General features: G+C 42.7%; 1 protein-coding gene across 1 annotated transcript in view; it reads right to left on the minus strand.

Annotated features, from left to right (window-relative positions):
* Window positions 1-20,166, minus strand: part of SEMA3B (semaphorin 3B) — a 69,439-nt gene that overhangs the window by 12,661 nt on the left and 36,612 nt on the right. Inside the window, exons 4-10 of the mRNA XM_060765753.2 lie at window positions 19,446-19,508; window positions 9,405-9,524; window positions 9,151-9,244; window positions 8,097-8,216; window positions 5,734-5,879; window positions 4,801-4,915; window positions 3,500-3,569 (exon numbers count right to left, since the gene is read on the minus strand). Coding sequence (XP_060621736.2) covers window positions 3,500-3,569; window positions 4,801-4,915; window positions 5,734-5,879; window positions 8,097-8,216; window positions 9,151-9,244; window positions 9,405-9,524; window positions 19,446-19,508 — 728 coding nt within the window. The remainder of the gene's footprint in view (window positions 1-3,499; window positions 3,570-4,800; window positions 4,916-5,733; window positions 5,880-8,096; window positions 8,217-9,150; window positions 9,245-9,404; window positions 9,525-19,445; window positions 19,509-20,166) is intronic.

A 20,166-nucleotide genomic window follows, 5' to 3' on the forward strand; every position in this document is an offset into this window, starting at 1 on the left:
GCACTCAGGGCTCAGAACTCTGAGGTAAATAACACTGAGATTCTTTTAAATAAATGCTGCCACCAATCTTAAACTCTGTTTCCTTTAACTGCTATGGAACTATTTTGCATAGAGGCACTCTTGAGACAGTTGTTTAATAAAGTACGAAGTTGTTTATTTGAGAGAATATCAATAATACAGGCACTTAAAGCTTAACGGTTGCTAGATTGAGTTAGAGCGTATGGTTACTTTAAAAACAGTTCAATGCTTAGTTCCAAAAATAACTCTTCACTCCCTCAGGAAACTAGCAGACTTCCCTCTGACTAGAATTCCTTAAAACTCCAGACAGTCCTTTCCCTTGGATCTGCCTATTCTCTATACCAGCTATTCTACCTAATAGCTATCCATCTTTACTAACTGATCACTTTTGACTTCTTTGACTTCTCTTCTCCTAACATTCTCCAAAACCTAACTTTCTTCTCCAAGGCACAAACCCAAACTGAGCTGTCAGATTTTAAAACCCACCCTTACAGGCAATTTTTTTTCCTCCACTCTGGCTAAGCTCCGCCCACTTTCTTCCAGCCAATTACAAAGCTTCTCCACATTTCCCTCCATGCTGCTCCTAAGCTCCGCCCCCTCTAGGAAATGGGTTCTCTAAGATGGCTGCCTCCATGCACCATCTCATAAAATGGCTCCCGAAATACTTGGGCCTAGGTTGTTGTAGGTTTTTTCAGGCTATATGGCCATGTTCTAGAGGCATTCTCTCCTAATGTTTTACCTGCATCTATGGCAAGCATCCTCAGAGGTAGTGAGGTCTGTTGGAACTAGGAAAATCGGGTATATAAATCTGTGGAATGACCAGGATGGGACAAAGAACTCTTGTCTGTTGGAGCTAGGCGTGAATGTTTCAACTAACCACCTTGATTAGCATTTGATGGCCTGGCAGTTTTTTGGTGTGGCTTGTTAGTGCCTGGGGGAATCTTTTGTTGAGAGGTGATTAGCTGCCCCTGATTGGGCCTACTTTCTGAGCTTTCCCTGGCCTAAAAGGTAGGCAATTCATCACACCATTGTTCTGCGCCCTAGTCTCCAGGGCAGCAGAAAACAAACTTGCTCCCTCCTCTCTATGATTTCCCCTCACATATTTATACATGGCTATCATGTTTCCTCTCAGCCTTCTCTTCTTTAGGCTAAACATGCCCCACTCTTTAAGCCACTCCTCGTAGGGCTTGTTCTCCAGATCCTTGATCATTTTAGTCGTTCTCCTCTGGACACATTCCAGCTTGTCAACATCTCTCTTCAGCTGTGGTGCCCAGAATTGGACACATATTCCAGCTGTGGTCTGACCAAAGCAGAATAGAGGGGTAACATGATATAAAGGATAGGGATTTATTTGTGAACAAATCCCAACCGCTGCAAACCAAAAATAATGGATTGAGGCTTAATTGGGGAACAAAATCCTAGCCCCTTGCCACCAATATAATATAGTTGAGGCCTTATTTGTGAATGTAAAAAATACCAAAGCGCTGAACCAGTTATAAAAAAATTGAGGCTAATCTCCCACCAATATGGCTTCTGGGAATTAAAACCCAAAATCAAAAAGCTATAATGAAACTGGAGCTTTCTTCAGGCTGAAAAACCTTTTGAAAGAACTCTGGCACCCACCAAACTCAAAAGCAAAGCCTTTAGCTTCCCTGAGGTATCTTTAGGCAAGAATGTGCTGGATTCGCACTCAGGCCTGTGCACTGAGGTAACACTGAAAGGATTTCTCCTTTAGAACATATGCTGCCACCATTATACCTTTTACTTCTTCAGTAAATTGCTTTTAAAACTTCCTACACCGAGGCACACATGAGGCAGATGTTGTGAACAATAAAACAATTATGTTTATTTAAGAAAAGTTGAACAAAATAGGCATTAAGCTTAGTTGATTTGGAATATTGTCATAAAAACGTGTGGTTTCTTTAAGCAGTTCAAATCTTAGTTGCAAGTTACCCTCCTTTCTCCCTCCAGAGATTACTGACAGGATTTCTTCTCTGAAAGTAACCCCAAACTCCACACAGACAGTCCTTTTCCTTTGGGATCTGTCACTCCACTCCCCAGCTATCTTCCCTAATAGCTGTAATCTTCCCACTAACTATCTCTGCTAGCTAACTGACCACTTTAGGCCTTTCTCACTAATCTCTTCTCCACTCCAAGCCCCTAGCTCCTTCCCCTTTGACACCCAGAGTCAATCCCCTCTGACAGGGTTTTAAAATGTCCCCTTAAAGTCATTTTCTTCCTTTTCTAAGTTAAGCTCCGCCCACTCTCTCCCAGCCAATCACTAACTCCTCTCATTTCCCTCCAAGTACCTAAGCACACCCCCTTCAGGAAATAAGATTTAAAATGGATACCCCCGGCACCCTTTTCAAAATGGCTGCTGAACTTCCTGGGCTTACTTTCTAGCTTTACCAAGCCCAACAGGTAGGGAATTCACGACACATGCCTTCCCTGGATCTAGATACTATACTCCTATTGATGCAGGCCAAAATACCATTGACTTTTTAACCGCCACATGACATTGTTGGCTCATATTGAACTTGTTGTTCATGAGGACTCCAAGATCTTTTTCACAAGTACTGCCATGTATCCCCCATTCTGTTTTTTTATTTCATTTTTTCTACCTAAGTGGACTATCTTGCATTTGTCACTGTTGAACTTTTATTTTTATTTATATTTTATTAGTTTTGGCCCATCTCTTTAATCTGTTAAGATCATTTTGAATTCTGCTCCTGTCTTCTGGTGTATTAGCTATCCCTCCCAATTTGGTGTCGTCTGCAAACTTGATGATCAAGCCTTCTAACCCTTCATCTAAGTCATTAATAAAGTTGTTGAACAGGACTGGGCCCAGGACAGAACCCTGCGGCACTCTGCTCATCACTTCTTTCCAAGATGAAGAGGAAGCATTGGTGAGCACCCTCTGGGTTCTCACTTAACCAATTATGGATCCACCTAACCATAGTTTTGCCACATTTGTCTATATTTGACTTATTTTCAAATGCTGAAATGGGGAAAAAAGCTTTAGGTAACTAGGATTGGACAGTAAAATGAATAAAGTAAATAATAAAAGGGGCACCAAAAACAAGTTGCTAACTTCAGAATGTGATCATAGGCATCCTATTATTTGACTCTGAGTGCTCTCACTATACATCATTATAGAACTTTCATGCCACTTTAACTGTTGTTGCAACATCCTACGGAATACTAGAATTTGTAGTTTCATGAGGCATTGTAGCTCTCTAGCCAAGAATTCTAGGTTTCCCTCCCTAAATTGCAAATCCCAGGATTACATAAGAAGCAAACATGGCTGGTCAAGTGGAGTCACTGTGCTATAATTGTGTAGCATGGAAGGATGATATGTGTACACTGTGTCCCAGCTCTGTTTGCTGATGTTGGGATTCTTATACTAAAACTAAGTAGAGCTGACAAACATGAAGCCTTCCCACCCTGATGTAAGCCACTCACTGGAGAGTATTATCCTTACCTGGAGGTGGTGAAAACTGCATAAAGCAATGGGTTACGCTTGTCTCTGGTTGGCAGCAGGAAGACATCACCTGAACATGGCAGAAGATGAATGGAAGGAATGATTAGCCTCTACATTTCCACCCAAACCATGGCAATACCCTTTCCATCCAAAGGAAACAGTGACCTTCCTCAAGAGTGACCATTCTGAAATCCATCCACCAAAAACCTCAAGGAAAATAAATATCAAGCCCCTCTGTGGTGTGATTTAATAGGAATTAAGAGGTACTATAGCTATGGGCTTAAAAAATTAAAAATGTAGAAAATCATATTGTCAGTCTGCAAGAATACAAAAGTACTCGAGTTTACAACTCAGGTTATAGGATCAAGTTATGATACAGAGGTGGGAGGGGATTAGGAAGCTATTATTAAATATTAAAATTAAGAAATTATACGTTCACATTATTTCAAATGAAATTGTGTTATTTGCTGACATTTGAAAGCAGCAAGTATGTAGATTTTCAAAGGTAATAATTACTGTGGAAAGAACTCTAGGTTTAGCATGAAAATTATTGCATAGTATTAGAACTATAATTATCATCATCAAGCTCGTTTTTAAAAAAACAAATATCACAATTGGTTCTTCCAGGTCATGTTCTAAAAAGTCTTCACCCTTGGCTTGGTTCTCTATGGGCACATATGCCCAGAACATTCTAGACTAAGATCTAGACCAGAGGTGGTGAACTCATGTTTGGTCAAATTGTGCCAGATGTTTTGGCCCACAACTCTCTGACTCTCTAACCAATAGACATGTTGTCTGAACTTTCCAAAGGATGCAACAACCCACGATGCCTGGAGGAGAAAGTTTCACTCCGAATGGTCAAGTGACTGGACCACAAATCTCCCATGATAGGGGGAGGCTCCTTCTTTGGAGGGGAGGAGGCTTCTTCTTTGGAGGCTTTTAAGCAGAGGGTGGATGGCCATCTGTCAGGGGTGCTTTGAATGCAATTTTCCTGCTTCTTGGCAGGGGGTTGGACAGGATGGCCATGAGGTCTCTTCCAACTCCAGAATTCTATGATTCTAGGGCTAAAGTTTCCCTACTCCAGTCTAGAAAATTGGAGAGATTCCTGTAGCTTTTAAGTTATCCCTTGTGGGAAAAACAAAGATAGCATAGGATGTACATCTTGCCTGGACAGCTTCAATGTTGTTTCCTGCCTATCACTTTCTTCCTTTTTCTGTTTTGTACTGATTCCAGTGAAAGCTAGCTCCAGCAACATCGATCTCTTTTGGGTCCAGCCTAACCCAACCTCTCAAGTCACTCACGGAGTTGGTCAAAGTAGGTGTCACTCCCGTCACTCCCCTGCACAGCACAGACCAGCCGGGCTTTCAGAAAGGTTGTCCATTTATTCACCAGGCTCCTTTGTCCACCCATGTCATTCTGCAAGGAGACAAAGAGACTGATTAAAAAGCCAACCAGGCACCTTTCCCCTGTGTTAGTTACACACTTCAGTTTTTTCTGTTCACTCAGACATCCCAAATTCACCTGGCTGTTGCCATAGGGCTTGGTTCACAGGAAGGCTAACTGCCTCACTCAGCCCAGCAAGCTGCTCAAGCATGTACAAAGTAGAAAGATCTGAAAATGGGGATGAACTTAAGAGTCATAGAATCCTAAAGGTAGAAAGGGCCTTGCGGGTCTTCACATCCAATCTTCTGTTCAATGCTAAAGCACTCTCAGCAGGTTCAGCCTCTTTTTGAAGACATTCACAGGAGACCTTACCAAGCCACTCTAGGGGATAGGTTCCTTTGCTGGACCATTTTTTCTCTCAAGAAGTTCCATCTGGTGTTCAGCCAAATCAGCCCTTCTTTTAACTTGAGTTTGTTAGACCTGATCCCACCTTGAACAGCGCTTGGGGCTACAGCTCCCATGATCCTCTAACCAGAATGATTAATGCTGAAGAATTAGGGGAATTGCAGTCCAAGGATACTTGGTGCTTTATTGGCATAGCTGAGATGAACATTCCCCTGAGTTCTAGTAGTAAACTATCTGTTAGAAGCTTCAGTGCTTGAGACACACTACTCCTGGCCTCAAAGCTTCTACCCTTCTGCCAGGTTACTTCTTAGCCAAAGCAATCCCCCCTCTCTCTCACACACACACACCTGTTTGACTAGTAACAACCCACTGGCCCTTGCCCTCTTCCTTGCATCCACCCTCTCTCCAGGGATCCTGTTCACCCCCAGATGGCGCAGGACTCTCACCCGGCAAATTTGGCCAATCCGGGCAAAAGTCTGCTTGCCCAGCCCTTGGGATCCCTCCACAGCCGTTTCCCGGAAGAAAAAGAAGATCTTGTCATCATCTGGGTTCTCACTTTCTGGGATCCAGAAGACATCTACAAACTTAGGCTCTTTGATCAGAAAGAAGGGAAAGAAGGTAAGTAAAGGACAAGGAGTCAATCTTGCAGAACTGAGATTTGGAAGTGTAGCGACTATGTAGCTTCTCTTCCAACTGTGCCTAAATGTTGGCTATTAGCAATGCTCTCCCATACAATCTGTGCCAAGCTCTTTCAAGGGAGAAATTACATTCAACACAGGAGGATTAACAATCAAGCTCTCCAATGTTTTCTTAGTAACAGCAGTACTGGTATTCACAAAGCTTTTTAGATTGGTCTACTGGTCTACCAATCTTAGGATCCTACCTGCTAGGATGAGAAATGGCTCTCCAGAACAACAACATTTCTTATTTACTACCCAAGAGGACCCTCCAAATGTTAATAAGACTGTAAATCCCATAAACCCTAAAAGTACAACCAATAGTGAGTGATGCTGGAAACTAAAGTACAACAGAATTATCCTTGCTCTCATTGGATATTTCAGGAACTGAATCTAGGATTTTAAGCATTCAAAGCACTAAGTCTATCATTTTATGTATGAGTATGTTGATATGTATGTGTGTGATGGACATGTGAAAACCATGTAGGAGGCAAATTGTTCCCAGGACCCACTATTTTCATGACTGAAATCTGTGGAACTTCATAAGGGAGGGGAGAAAAATGCAAATGCAGGGCCCATCTTCCTTTTATCAACAGCAATCCAACAGAACATTTCCCCCATAATTTTTGGGCCACAACTCCCAGAACTACAGCAAATGTGGTGAATTCTGGGCACTGTTTAACTTCATTTTGACAAAAGCTGCCATTTCAGTCATAGCCTGTATTGTTTAACAACAACAACAACAACTCAGTGCGACTTACAAGGCACTTCAGGATACACATATAATGTACAACAGCTAAAAATGGTACAAAAGTATAAACAAGTCACACAAAATTATAACAGCAACCCCCATCAACACATATAACATAAAATAAAAATAATACAATTTTAAAGCAACAGTAGATAAAACGATCAACTGTCAATTCACAAGGTGACAAGTGTCAGCTTCATATGGGCCCATTCAGCCTACTCAAGGTCAAATGCCTGTCTGAACATCCATGTTTTCTGGGTCTGGAATGGATTGAAGGGTGGGGGCTCATCTAATCCTCTTTTGGGAGGGTATTCCAGAGCTGGGGGGGGGGGACCACAGAGAAGGCCCTCTCTCACCAACCATGCTTGAGACAGTGGTGGGACCAAGAGAAGGGCCTCCCCTGTCGATCTCAGAGCCTGCGCTGGTTCGTAGAAAGAGATGCAATCACGAAAATAGGTTGGACCTGAAGCGTATAGGGCTTTATAGAGAATAACCTGTACCTTGAATTAAGTTTAACTGAACTATGTCCTATATCAGAAATTCTGTAGTTGCAATATTATGAGCCCAGGACTACTAACCTGATGTTATGGCTACATACAATGACAGACCTTGAGAAATATCCTCATCAAAAAGATGTCCTAAACACATTCTGTACCGGTCACATGAACCTCAGATAAAGATTACCATATATGCATTAGATATTGGTCATGCATGCTTTGTCTTTAGAGACACAACTCTGAAATTCTACAAAATACTCCGTTTTGAGCAGTGCTGTGAAGAGGTTGGAGTAAAAGCAGTTCTGAGGCTTGGGAGATATTTTGGGCAAACTTAGTGTTTGTTGTCTGTTTGTGCTCGGTTTCAGGGCTCATCCTAACTTAATGTTCCAGCGGGGAGGATACTGTAGTGCTGATATTTCAGTTCTACCCAACAGTTCTCTCTGCAGGAAATCTCCCTGATCTTCAAATCTGAAATATGGTGCCATTAATGAACAAAACAGAACAAAAAGGAACAAACAAACAAAAACCCTGGGGAAGATGCTAGTGATAGATTTCACATATTGTGTCTACTCTCTAGCAACTTATCAGCCTTCTGGCCTGTGATGGATAAGGAACTTGCACATCTGAATCTGACCGCTAGATGGCAGCCTTCATCAAATTGCCTCTATCTGTGATGGCCCTGATGGCAAAGAGTTGCCAAACCCATAGTTTTCTCTGGCACTTAAAGAACATTTTTTCTTCTTCCAGATCCAATAACCTCTAAGACAATAAAGTTAGAAAAAGGGCAACAGGAAGACTGAATAAAAAAAACCTTAGCTTTGCAGCCCCTGGCCCAATTTCTAACCCATGTTTCCCATTTTAAAGATGCCAAATCCTTCACTGACCATTGAGCCACCGGGAATCATGCTGCTCTGTACGGATGGATGGCCTAGAGCCCAGGCTGCGGAAGATGGTAAAGTCCCGGCCCATCAGGTCAGTAGCCACACCGGAATAAAGCTCTTCACCTGGACACAACAGATTAAAAAAACCCACATCTTTATGCATGTATTTATGAGTTACATTTATACCTGTTTTTACTTTAGAGAGGCTGCGTGGGTGTTTATCCCCACAATAACAGTGAGGCAGGTCAAGCTGACATAAAGTGATTGTCTTGGGCTCACTCAGGGATCATCATAGGGAGAAGATACAGGCATGGGCAAACTTCAACCCTCCAGGTGTTTTGGACTTCAACTCCCAGAAATGCTAGCCAGCTTACCTGGAGGGCCAAGGTTTGCCATGCCTGGACAAGAATCTTCCAATCCCAGACTACAACAAAGCCACTACAACACTCTTTCTTATTCTTTACATTATCTCAGAAATGTATTAACTACTCCTTAACGTAAACCTCAAGGTTGCAAAAAAATTTATTAGAACATTAATAAATGTATTTCTTTGTTTACCCTATACAGTCTAGAAATTTCAGTCAAAAATCAACCCCCCAAAAATGGTTCGACTTATCCGTGGATCAATGTGAGTGCTGTGCCATAACATTTATCCAAAAAAAGGAACCATCCTTTTGTTCTGGGTAAAGTGGTGAAAGTCAAGAACTTAGCCGATCCTGGGAGAACCTAAAAGAAGTATTGAGCTCTTCTCTCCACTGTTTCTTTCTTTCCTGGAAACTCTCCAGGGATTGGGATCTGATGGTGCCAGTCCATGGATCACTGTTTTGAGTTGAAATGTCTTTAGCTATCCTGTGGACTTCAGAAGTGGTAGAGGGCAGTGTCCCATTTCTCATGTTGAAGTAAGATTCACTGGTCAGCTGAGTTTGCTTTGGGACATGCAATGGTAGTGGGGAAAATCTTTGCCTGTGGCAGTGAAGTGTCCTAGATCAGAACTTCCTAGGATACTTCTGATGTTGTTATTAATAATCAGGAAAAGAGAGGCACATGGTTTGCTCACCTGCAAACACTGAGGCAGCCATGTGGCGTGGGTCATAAGGGCTCTTCCCTTTCCCATCCTCTAAGCTCTTAAGGTCCAGTTTAAACACAGCATCCTGGAGAAGGAAAAAGGCAGGAGCAAACATGTCTACAAGAAGAACCTGACAAGAGAGTCTGGGAATCTCTATTTCCCCAGCCTCACTCTTTCTACATCTCAGGACGTCCCTCTCCCCTGCATTTCTCTTCACTTTATGAAACTCTTACTCCCAGACTTACTTCCACACGCTGCCCAACTTCCACAAAGCCACAGATGGGGTGAAAGGCTCCAGTGCCACAGGCATACAGGTGTGTACGGTTGTAGAGGTGCAGGATCTTGACAAAGTTCATGCACTCGGCCTGCAACATGAAGCAAGAACAGCAACTGTTTCAGTGTCAATCCAGGATGTGACTTTCTGGCTTATTAAAAAGAAAATGAAAGGAAGGACAAGTGGATGAGCATGGAACTAGATCTATAGGCGCTAGGGTCTCTTTCACATGGCACAACTATATTGCTTTGATATAACTTTAGCTGCCATGGCTCCATTCCTAAACTGAGATTTGCAGTTTAGGAATGGAAATGTAAAATAATCTATCGAAAAGCATGAAGAAGTTACAAATCCCAGGATTATGGACGATAGATCTCTGTCATTTAAGTGGCATTAAAGTGTTATAACAATGTTGTGTGACCGTTATATGTCTGGGCTTCATCAAGAAAGGGAGCCAAGGGCTTGGATGGCTGTCAGGAAAAGGAAGCTAAAAAGAAAAGATGATTTCTCCATTCTTGGTCTATTACATTCCATCTCCAGGTTCTGTCCAAATTACTATTTCAGATGTGCCTCCCCCTCCTTGCCAGAAGGAACATCCCATGGGGGAGAGAAAACTGGGAATAGAGAGGGAGAAGGCATGGCAAGATGCCAAAAGGAGCGTGCAAGATTGCTTGCCCCCAGCTGTTGGCATGTGCTATGTCAATCCTATCCTTGCTCCCAGGCATCCTCCTATGGAATTGCTGAAATACCAGAGCCTGTGGGAGCCTCTCTTTGCATTCAGGACTGTGCTGTGTTTCCACCCTGGGAGGGTGAGAATAGCAGGTGCCATGATGTCCATGGCTGATCCACCTAAACTGGGCTCTACAGGCCAATGGATACTCCACCACAGACATTAGAAGAGCTTCAAGACCAAGAACAAGCCAAGAGAGTCAAGACAAAGATCCACGCAGAGGAAAAGTGTTCTTGCCATACATCAAGGGAACCCCTGACCGCATAGGGAAGCTGATGAGGAAACACAACATACAAACTATCTACAGACCCACCAAGAAAATCCAACAGATGCTACATTCAGCAAAGGACAAGAGGGATCCTCTCACTTCTGTAGGAGTGTACCAGATACCATGCAGCTGTGGACAAGTCTACATAGGGACCACCAAATGCAGTGCTCAAATACAAATTAAGGAACATGAAATGCACTGCAGACTACTTCAACCGGAGAAGTCAGCCATAGCAGAGCACCTGATCAACCAACCTGAACACAGCATATTATCTGAGAACACAGAAAACTGCTAGGCCATCAAATGTTAATCAAGGTGGCCAACTGAAACATTCACACCTAACTCCAACAGACAAGAGTCTCTCCTCCCATCCTGGACCTCCCACAGATAAATAAACCCAGTTTTTCCTAGTTCCCAACAGACCTCACAACCTCTGAGGATGCTTGCCACAGATGAAGGCGAAATGTCAGGAGAGAATGCTTCTAGAACATGGACATATAGCCCAAAAAACCTACAACAAACCAGTGATTCCGGCCATGAAAGCCTTCGACAATACAATGCTTGTTGCATTTTACTACCACTCCCTTTCAACAGTAGAGGGCACTGTTGTAAACAGAGGGTCTACAGAATAACATGCTTCACCCAGTAAGTTTGGAGAGGGCAGAGATATTACATGCCTCCCACCAAAAGACACAAAGACTCCAGTTCAACTGCCCTGCTTCAGTTTGTTTTTCCTGCAAAGGAAGATGCAGGGTCAGGGGATGAACATCTGTGTGACTTACTGCTGAGCACAATTAGCTGCCGACAGATCACTTCTGCCTGGACAGCTCATTAAAAAGTGGCTGACTGATCAAATGTCTGGAATAGCTCAGGCAGAAGGGAAACCTTCTCCATGATAAATGGGCTAGAAAAGGCAGTATGAAAAAAAAAAAGATCATTTTGAATGATAACTTTCAGAATCCTTTATGCAACATGCCATACTAGGGTAAGGATTTTGGGAGTTGTAGTCAAAAAAAGTAAATTTCCCAGGCTTAGAGCAAGCATAGAGGGTGAGAAAAGCTCCAACCTACAGTACCCTATGGCAGCCCCTGTCATGGGAAGGGGGGGGGGGGGCAGGTTTGTTCAGAGGGGATTTGCCTTTGCTTTCCCTGGAGACTGATAAACAAAAGTGACTTCACCCTATGTGTTTCCATGGCTAAACACCTTTAAACTATGCTGGCTTGCAACAGATCACAATGTTATCCCGGAATTCCCACTTTCCTTTGACTTTGGAAATTAAGCAGGATGAGGCCTGGTTATTATTATGATTATTATGGAAGAACATCTTCTTGGCAAAGCCAGGAAGGGTTTCTGCCTGAAAACCCAGATAATCATTCCTGTCATTCAGGGCTGAAAACACCAGACTTGATAGACGAAAGCTTTTAAAGCAGCTGCCCATGTTCCTAGGATATGAATGGTGCAGAGGTTTCTCCTCTTGATCTTTTTTGTTGTTGAAGGCAAGCTCAAAAGGAGCAGCCAACGCAAACAAGGGCTCAAGGGAGCTGAATGGCAGGCTGGCTCCCCAAGGACCCACTTCGCACGTGGCCATCAATCACATGGCAAACACAGCCATAGCAGCAAGTAAATATATATTTGAGGCAGCAAAGGAGGAGGGAGGAAGCCAGTGATGCTTAGGGAGTGCTCTTTTCAGTCTTCTGCATCACCCTGGAGTAGTCCAGGGCAATGGGTACATAGCCTGTACGTGTGTGTGACCTGTAGAAATATGCTCCTTGTAGTTCCACAGATGGACATCAGTGAAGTAAGTAGCTGCCATGGGCCCTGTACACAATTGTAATACTATGATTTCACTTTAACTGCCATGATTCCATCCTAGGTGTTAGCTACTATTAAAAGTACTCCATGAACAGAACTGAAAGGCTGGATCTTGCCCATGGTTTTGTATCACTTTCCCCCATAGGCACACAGTTTGGACTGAAATATTTTATTCTCTCCTCTTGAATGCTGTTACAACGGCAGTACAAAAATAACAGTGGTGCTGAATATGACAACATAATGTTCCTGTAATATATGTGGGCATCTTGAAATAGATTCGATAAGATTAAAAGTTATACTCTCAACAGAAAACGTTAACTTGGTGCCATTACTAACAATGGGCATCTGCACAAAATCACTCTGAACAGGAAAGAAGGCTTAGAAGAATTGAAAGAGAGAGTCTGAGAAGAGGATATATAATTGTATCCAGACTAATCATGAGGTGGTATATTGGTTCCTGGTGCTTTTATCAATGACTGACTGATGAGGTTAAGTGGAAGGAAGAACACTGGGCATTCCTTTAGTTAAGCACAGTTTAATGTGTTTGATCTTATTATCGGGCTCATTTACAGTAGGAGTGGAACTGTGCAATTTAGGAAAATGAATTAATGAAATCTGAAGAGTTTGCTGCAGTTCCGGATCAAAATGAAGACTTTTTTATTTTATTTTAATGTATATCCCACCCGATATGGGATTCAAAGTTTTAAGAAGCAATCATTCTGAGCCCAATGCGTCCCTTCATGGAGATAGGGTGGGCTATAAATAAAGCATTATTATTATTATTATTATTATTATTATTACTTTTATTATTATTATGGAAGAAAAGGTGAACAATACTTTCCCCCATCAGTCATTTCCCCTTTAACGGGAAAGGAAGGATTTAGCTTGGTTGTATTTGGAATCCTTCATCCAAACAAATAACTAGGAAGTCCCCTAAAATTAACCACATCTCCCTTCTGATAGTATGAAGTCATATTCACAACCAGAAGCATCCATGTGTCCATGAGTCTTGCACTCATTTGTCTCTGCCACACAATCAAGCTCTTCATTTGGAAAAAAAATCCATATCCAAGGCCTTCTCTTTGGATCTGGAGTTACTGACTTGGACTCCTGATATCCAACATTCTCATTTAGGTCAAGGAGAATTGAAATTTAAGAAGAGGGACAACGTTCAATATACACAAAGGGCTTGGCTTCCCTTACCCCTTTGGGCTGTCCAGCTGCCTAGCTAATGAGAAAGGGAAAGCCTGACACAAACATGTATGGATCAATGCATCAGAGATGAGCCAGATGTTCCAACCCAGTTGTCTGAGCACCTCTCTCAAAGACTGAATATGCACCAGTAAACTTCTACAGATCTCTTCCCTGCCCCTATATTTGTCAAGCCATCTATCATGGAGATGACAAGTCCTAGGGAAGAATAATGTGGCCAATGACCCTTGTGGCACAGTCTGGAAGGCTGCAGCTGGGAAGCACTTTGGGAGGCTGTGCATTTCACACTACACAAAATGAATTAGGTCAAGTTACAGGTTAAGTCTAGTTTCAGTGACAGTGCACTGTGCTTTGCATGCAAATGGCCCTGTTTGGCACAGACCAAGGAAAATCCATAGCCTATAGAAGGAACACATGGGTCTACTGATTTTGTTGGACTGCAGTTCCCATTATCCCCAAGTGTAGCTATGCTGACTAGGGGTGCTCGACGCTACCACCACACGCTCCCCTTACTTGGTCTTGGCAATAGTTAAGAGTGCATATCAATGGGAAAATGTATACAGCAAAAGGCCACACGCTGAGTACTCAGAGTGAGTTCGAAAAAGAATTCTAGCCAAACACACAAACAGTGCATCAAGTGCATAGCAGGGCCATTTTCTCTGCACAGAAAAATATATCCGACCTAACTTCAAAATTCACCACATTTCTTTTCCCATCACACTCCCCAAATTGTACTTTCAGTTCTCTTTCTCTCACACGGCTCTTTGCTGCAACCCACCCCCCTTTCTCCTCTTCATTTACATTCTTATTCAGCCAGAGTGTGAGAGGTTGTGATCTTGCCATAATGCTTAACCTCAACACTCTGGCACCAAATCTGTAGTGCTGAATTTAAAAGAACATTCACTGTAAAGGGCTGAGCTCTGAAAAATGGCTGGAAACTTTCCTAGTCCTGTTAGAATCAGCATGATTCTCCCTTCAAGAGTCTGGAAGAGGGTGAGCACACCATGTTGCCCATGATCCTTTCTTCACAGTAGAACATACATCGGGAGTTTTGCGCTCCTCCAGTGATCATTGTCCTGCCTCTGAATCATTTGCACAACAAAAGAGAATCATGTTCTTATTGTTTCTGTTCCACAGTGGAGTACACTGCCTTCGAGTGTGGTGGAGTCTCTTTCTTTGGAGAGTTTCAAACAGAGGCTGGATGGCCATCTATCAAGAGTCCTTTGATTGTGTATTCCTGCATGGCAGGGGATTGAACTAGATGGCCTTTGGGGTCTTTTCCAACTCTACGATTCTATTATTTCATTTTCTGCAGATGCCTCTCATGCAAGACTTGCTCTCAGAATGGATCTTGGGATATGGCACTCAAAAGAAAAGGCAAGAAATCGGGGAGAGTCTTATTAACCTACTAGCTATGCCCTGCCACGCGTTGCTGTGGCCTATAGTAAAACTTATCAAAGTTGAGGTAGATATCTGGACTATTATGAAAGAGAGGTACCTACCTATTCCTTCCCCCTTTTCCTCCCCCTTTTTCTCCTTTCTTCCTTCTCTACCTCTTTCTTTCTTTCCTTCCAAATTTATATATATAGATGAATCAGACTTGCTTGTTGCAAAAATTATTGTGATATTGAACTGAGTGCAAGAGGATAGCACTTACATGGTCATAATACTGCAATCAGTGCTGGTCCTAGCACTGAATTGAGACAGATAGCTAGCAATTCAAGTGGCATTTACCAGGGGATCCAATGTGCAAAATCCTATACAGTGGGATTTAGTTAGCTTTGGGATTTGTGCACCTTTATTACTGTAGGCTGCTGGCCATTTGCTCCTTTTGCCTCAGGCAGCCAAATGTCTTAGGTTGTCACTGGCTGTTTTTTCTCCCTTTTACTTACACACACACATCTTCTCCAGAGCAGCTACTGAGTTTTTAACCATTGGACAAGCAACTCACCATTCACCCACTTACTGCCAAGCAGGCCTGGCATAAATAGGCCCTGGTGGAAGCTGTCACATCCCACTATCATCACTGCTGAGCCAGCCCAGGAAGACAAACAACTTTGGGACTCTGTTTTCCTGCCCTTTTGCCCTGATGGATAAAGCAGGCTGAATATTGAGAGCTGTTGACAGGAGGAGAAAAAGGAGACTGGGATCCTTGACAGAGAGAAATGTCAGGCTACTATTGCCTTTTACAGCCGGCAAACAAAGCTTCCCTGCCAGCTGTTTCCAGGTCATCTACTTTGCAACTGATTTTTTTCTCAGTGGAGAGCAAGGTGCTGGCTTCCCAATCCACTTACATCAGGCTTCAGAGAGCTTAATATTGAAGCAAAAGAAGGGGGTCAGGTGGGGACTGCCACAATATGACACTATGCCTTGTGTTAGGTTCTTGAGTTTACCAAGAACCTGTGTTAGGTTCTTGAATTTGCCTAGGGACTGGTGGTCATTTTGCTGCATTTGGAATGACCCACTGCACCTCTTGCAAATTGAGTTGGAGGACCTGATCTACAACAGATGAGGAAAAGTGGAAACCTATGAAAGGATCTGGCATGGACTTTTGATGTCAGAGAAGTCACCTGCATTATATTTATATTCCACTCCCCCCCCCCCCCAAAGGAACTTAAGAAAGCATAAGGTAGGTTAGGGTAGAAATTCAGCTGAGAGAGACTGGTCCAGAGTAGTGCAATTAGCTGTGTTTAAACCTAGGTCTCACCAACCTTCATCTAGTACTCCATCAGGATGGTTCTAACTTGTTGTGTTTTGCATAAAGTTTGTTTTTGACAGTTGATGTATGTCTCTTCATGCCTATTTTCTTCTTCTATAGATTCAGTTATTTTATGCTGTTGTTTTTACATTTTATTTTAAACTTGTTTGGATGATAGGAGGAGGGGGATAAACTGTTGGGAAATAGAGGCAAAGGGTGGTGGGAGCTGTTTATTTATGTACACTGATGAAACAACTTGTTCAGTAAAATGTTAATACCAAAGACAAACAATGTGACGTAGGTAGCTCTCATGTGAACATTGTTCCTGTTTACTCCACAATCCAACGGCTTCCCAGAAAACCCATAGTTTCAGTAATTCTGGACTTATCATTCAGACCTCAGTTTCTTCTGAGCAGAATAAAAGCTATGTCTCACAAGTGGAGCTGATCCATTTCATATGGCTGCATTTCACAGAGGCTGAAGAGGGAAGAGATCTTTTCAAAATGCCAAAGGTCGCAGATTGGACACCGGCTTTCAGAAACACTTGGGAACCACTAAGTGCATTTGGAAGTCTCCTCATGCTGATGTGCTGGACTTGTTGTTGCGTGCCTTCAAGTTGTTTCTGACTTATGGACAGAAACATGGGCTTTCTTGACATAATTTATTCAGAGGGTCCTTTGCCATCGCCTTCCTCTAAGGCTGAGAGACTGGGACTTGATCCAAATTTCTGTGCCTGAGCAAGGATTTTAATCTTGGTTTCCTGAAGTCCTAGTACAATACTCAAATCGCTGCACTACACTGGCTTGACATGTGTAACAATTATTCCCATTATCCCTAGTCAAGAATCCCATGGTGATGATGACTCGCGATGGTGGAAATTGTTGCCTGGCACACCTGGAGGTTTCCAGATTGGATGAGGGTGGTTTAAATGATACTGAGTTAAATGTATAAATGGTATGATACTTCCCAGCCTTTCTCATCATCCGCCCCCCCCCCCCACCCCCAAGCTTCTGTACCAGATCAAAGTGCCAATTACAATGCCCAGCAGCATTTTCTAGGGGTAGCAGCCCACTGCACCCAATGAGAAGGGAAGAATGTAGGAGAAAGTAAGATCTTTTCTCCCTACAGTCTGAGAAATGGGGAGAATCTAGCCAGAGGAAATGCATCCAGTCACAATTGCTGTGAGGATTGAAGTGATCAGAGGCAAGGAGATATGGACTGTGGGCTCTAGAAACATTGAAACAGCACACGCAACTCCCAAATTACAGCTATAGTCTCTATCCTAAGGCCCTTGAGCCTGTGTTGCTTCCTGACAGTTTGGGAATTCAGCAATCCCTACTTATACTTTCATGCATTCACAGCAGCAATTGTCAATTCATAGCCCTCAAAATATTGCTGAAACTCCCATCAGTCCTAACTCTTAGGGCAAGGGGAAAGACCAAGTGATCAGGTGCTGCACTATATAAATTCCACTGATAATGTCTTAATCCAGTCTAGTCACTTTTCCAGTTGCTATGTTGAGCTTATGGAAGATTACTCTAGTCCGAGTTATCTGAGGACAATAATTGTCCCACAGATAAGGAAAGCATTTACTGATTTGCAGATCTGGGCAATGCCAATTATAGTTTTGGCTGGCAGATATTGGAAAACTCCTGTGACCCAGAGGGAATGTGTATGTTGAGTTGGCAAAAATTGAGGATCTCCTTTACTATATCTTTTATTGACCACTGCAATTCCCCCAGCAAAGATTTTTGTCTGACAGTTTTGATGGATGACTCAAAAGAGAAAAAAAGATTTTACTCAGTGATCAGGGTCTAATAAGGCTTTGGTCTTGTGACAAGAAAAAAAATCAAGAGAGCCTTATGAAAACTCATCAGTCTTACTGCACACTCTAAATGGTTTTATCTCTGCTTTGCATTAGCCATATCTGTTTTGGGCTGTTTGACAGCCACCTGGATGACCAGTGTTTTTAGGGCCCTGGAAGCCAACAATTTGTAAATAATTTTCTCTTGTGTATGAATCCCTTGTGGACATATTTATGTAGATCTGTCGCATATATTTCATCTGTTTGTATTTTAATATGATCAATATGCATACTTTTGGTCACAAATGAGGGCAGGAAGTAGTGAGGGATCAAGAGCAGGAAACTAACAATAGCAGTAAGGTTTGTGGTTTGGCCATCCCTACTCTACAGTGGGAACCAGCATGATATAGTGGTTTGAGCACTGGACTAAGATTCTGGAGACCAAGGTTCAACTCTTTGCTCGGCCATGGAAACCCACTGGGAGACCTTGGGTGACATGCCCTCAGCCATAGAAAATCACAAGATAGTGTTGCCTCTAAAATGATTTAAAGACAAACAACAACAACGTCTGCAATGCTGGTGTACAAAGCTATTCTGGAACCTTAATTGGCATTATAGACAGCAACTAGCCAACATCTAAGGGATATACTGAAATCTTTTGGTACCCTTCAGGCTGGTTTGCTTTGAACACCCTCAAGAGGAAAATTGGCCTCTTGTCTGGTCCAGGGCCAAATGGCCCTTTTTCAGGGAAACAGAGATTCAATGGTTACTCTGTAAAATCAAGTAAGAAAAAGGTTTCTCACAATGCTCACATTTCCAAAGCTGTGCCTTCCCAAAATGAGTTACAGCCTATATGTCCAAGGCTGTACCCTGATGGTGGCCCTCAGTAATCAAAGACCATCTAAGTGTGTCCTGGTTCATCTCTGCTCCTGCCAAAGGATGGTGGGAACCTTCTCCTTATCTCTTGGAAGGTCAGGATGGGTCACAGCACAGCAGGAATCTCTAAGTGCATCAAACAGTACTTCCACATCAACTTTACTCCTCTGCAACAGTGGGAGGGGGAGATCACAGGCTTGGGACTCAATGGTACTGTTGGGAAGACAAGCTAAGGCCAAAAAATTAATGTTTGCCTCAAGTGGATAGACTCATGCCATCTTTAACAGCAAGAAAAGGTCATGGGTGAATAAGGGAGAGGGAAGCTCCCACAGCACATCATAGTCCAGGAGTATGATGATGTTAATGATTCAGGGGACAAAGCAAAGGGAAGATAAAGCACTGGGAAATGTGAGGTAGGTTAGTGACTTCCAGAATATACACAGAAACCCTGTATCTCAATACGGGGTTGCTGTGTACATTCTGGAAGTCACTAACCTACCTCACATTTCCCAGTGCTTTATCTTCCCGTTGTTTTGTCCTCTGGATCATGCATGAGCTGAGCAGAGGATTATCCCTCCCCCTAGCCACTCCCCATCCTAATGGGCCACTTACGTTTATGTCTTTTCCTGCCCAGTTGCATTCTTCTCTCCATTCCACTGGAGCAGGCCAGTAAATCTGTGGGAGCAAAACAAGGCAGATCATTGACATACGTAGATTAATGAGGCTTTCCAGCTCTGTTGTTCATCACACTTGATGTTAGTCATATAACCCCTAGTAAGATCAAAACCCCTGCCTGTAATGTAATCCAACATAACACTGTTGGATTCCCTTTGTCATGGCTCATTGTCCCTGTGCATTTTAAACGCTGTAGTAGGATGGGGCACACAATAATGTGTAACAACTAGAGTGGTCGTTCTGGATGAATTGCAAGGCTCATGTTGCAAGCCCGGGACTAAGCTGATGAATACCTTGCATACCAGAGGTCACCCCAATTGATTTGCTTCAATGGATTATTGACTAATATATTTATGGATCATCTTTTGGCATAAGACCATCCAGGAAGTATACAAAGTAAATATTAAAACAATGTTAACAGCAAAAAAGATTAAGAACAGAGGAAATAAAATCGCAAGAGGAGTACAATAAAATCAGGTTTGGTATGTTGTTTAAAAATCAACAATCAGGAGAATCATGTCTTGATCATAGACATGAAATTGATGGCCAGTTTTGCAACTAGTTCCTGCCACACACACAAAAAAGCCCCTATCTAATATCCACAGATTTTCCCATTTAAAAAACTGTCATAAATTCAGTGGGAATAATTAAAAATTTC

This window comes from Anolis sagrei, chromosome 2 (genome assembly GCF_037176765.1).
Source record: "Anolis sagrei isolate rAnoSag1 chromosome 2, rAnoSag1.mat, whole genome shotgun sequence".
Classification (NCBI taxonomy): Eukaryota; Metazoa; Chordata; class Lepidosauria; order Squamata; family Dactyloidae; genus Anolis; species Anolis sagrei.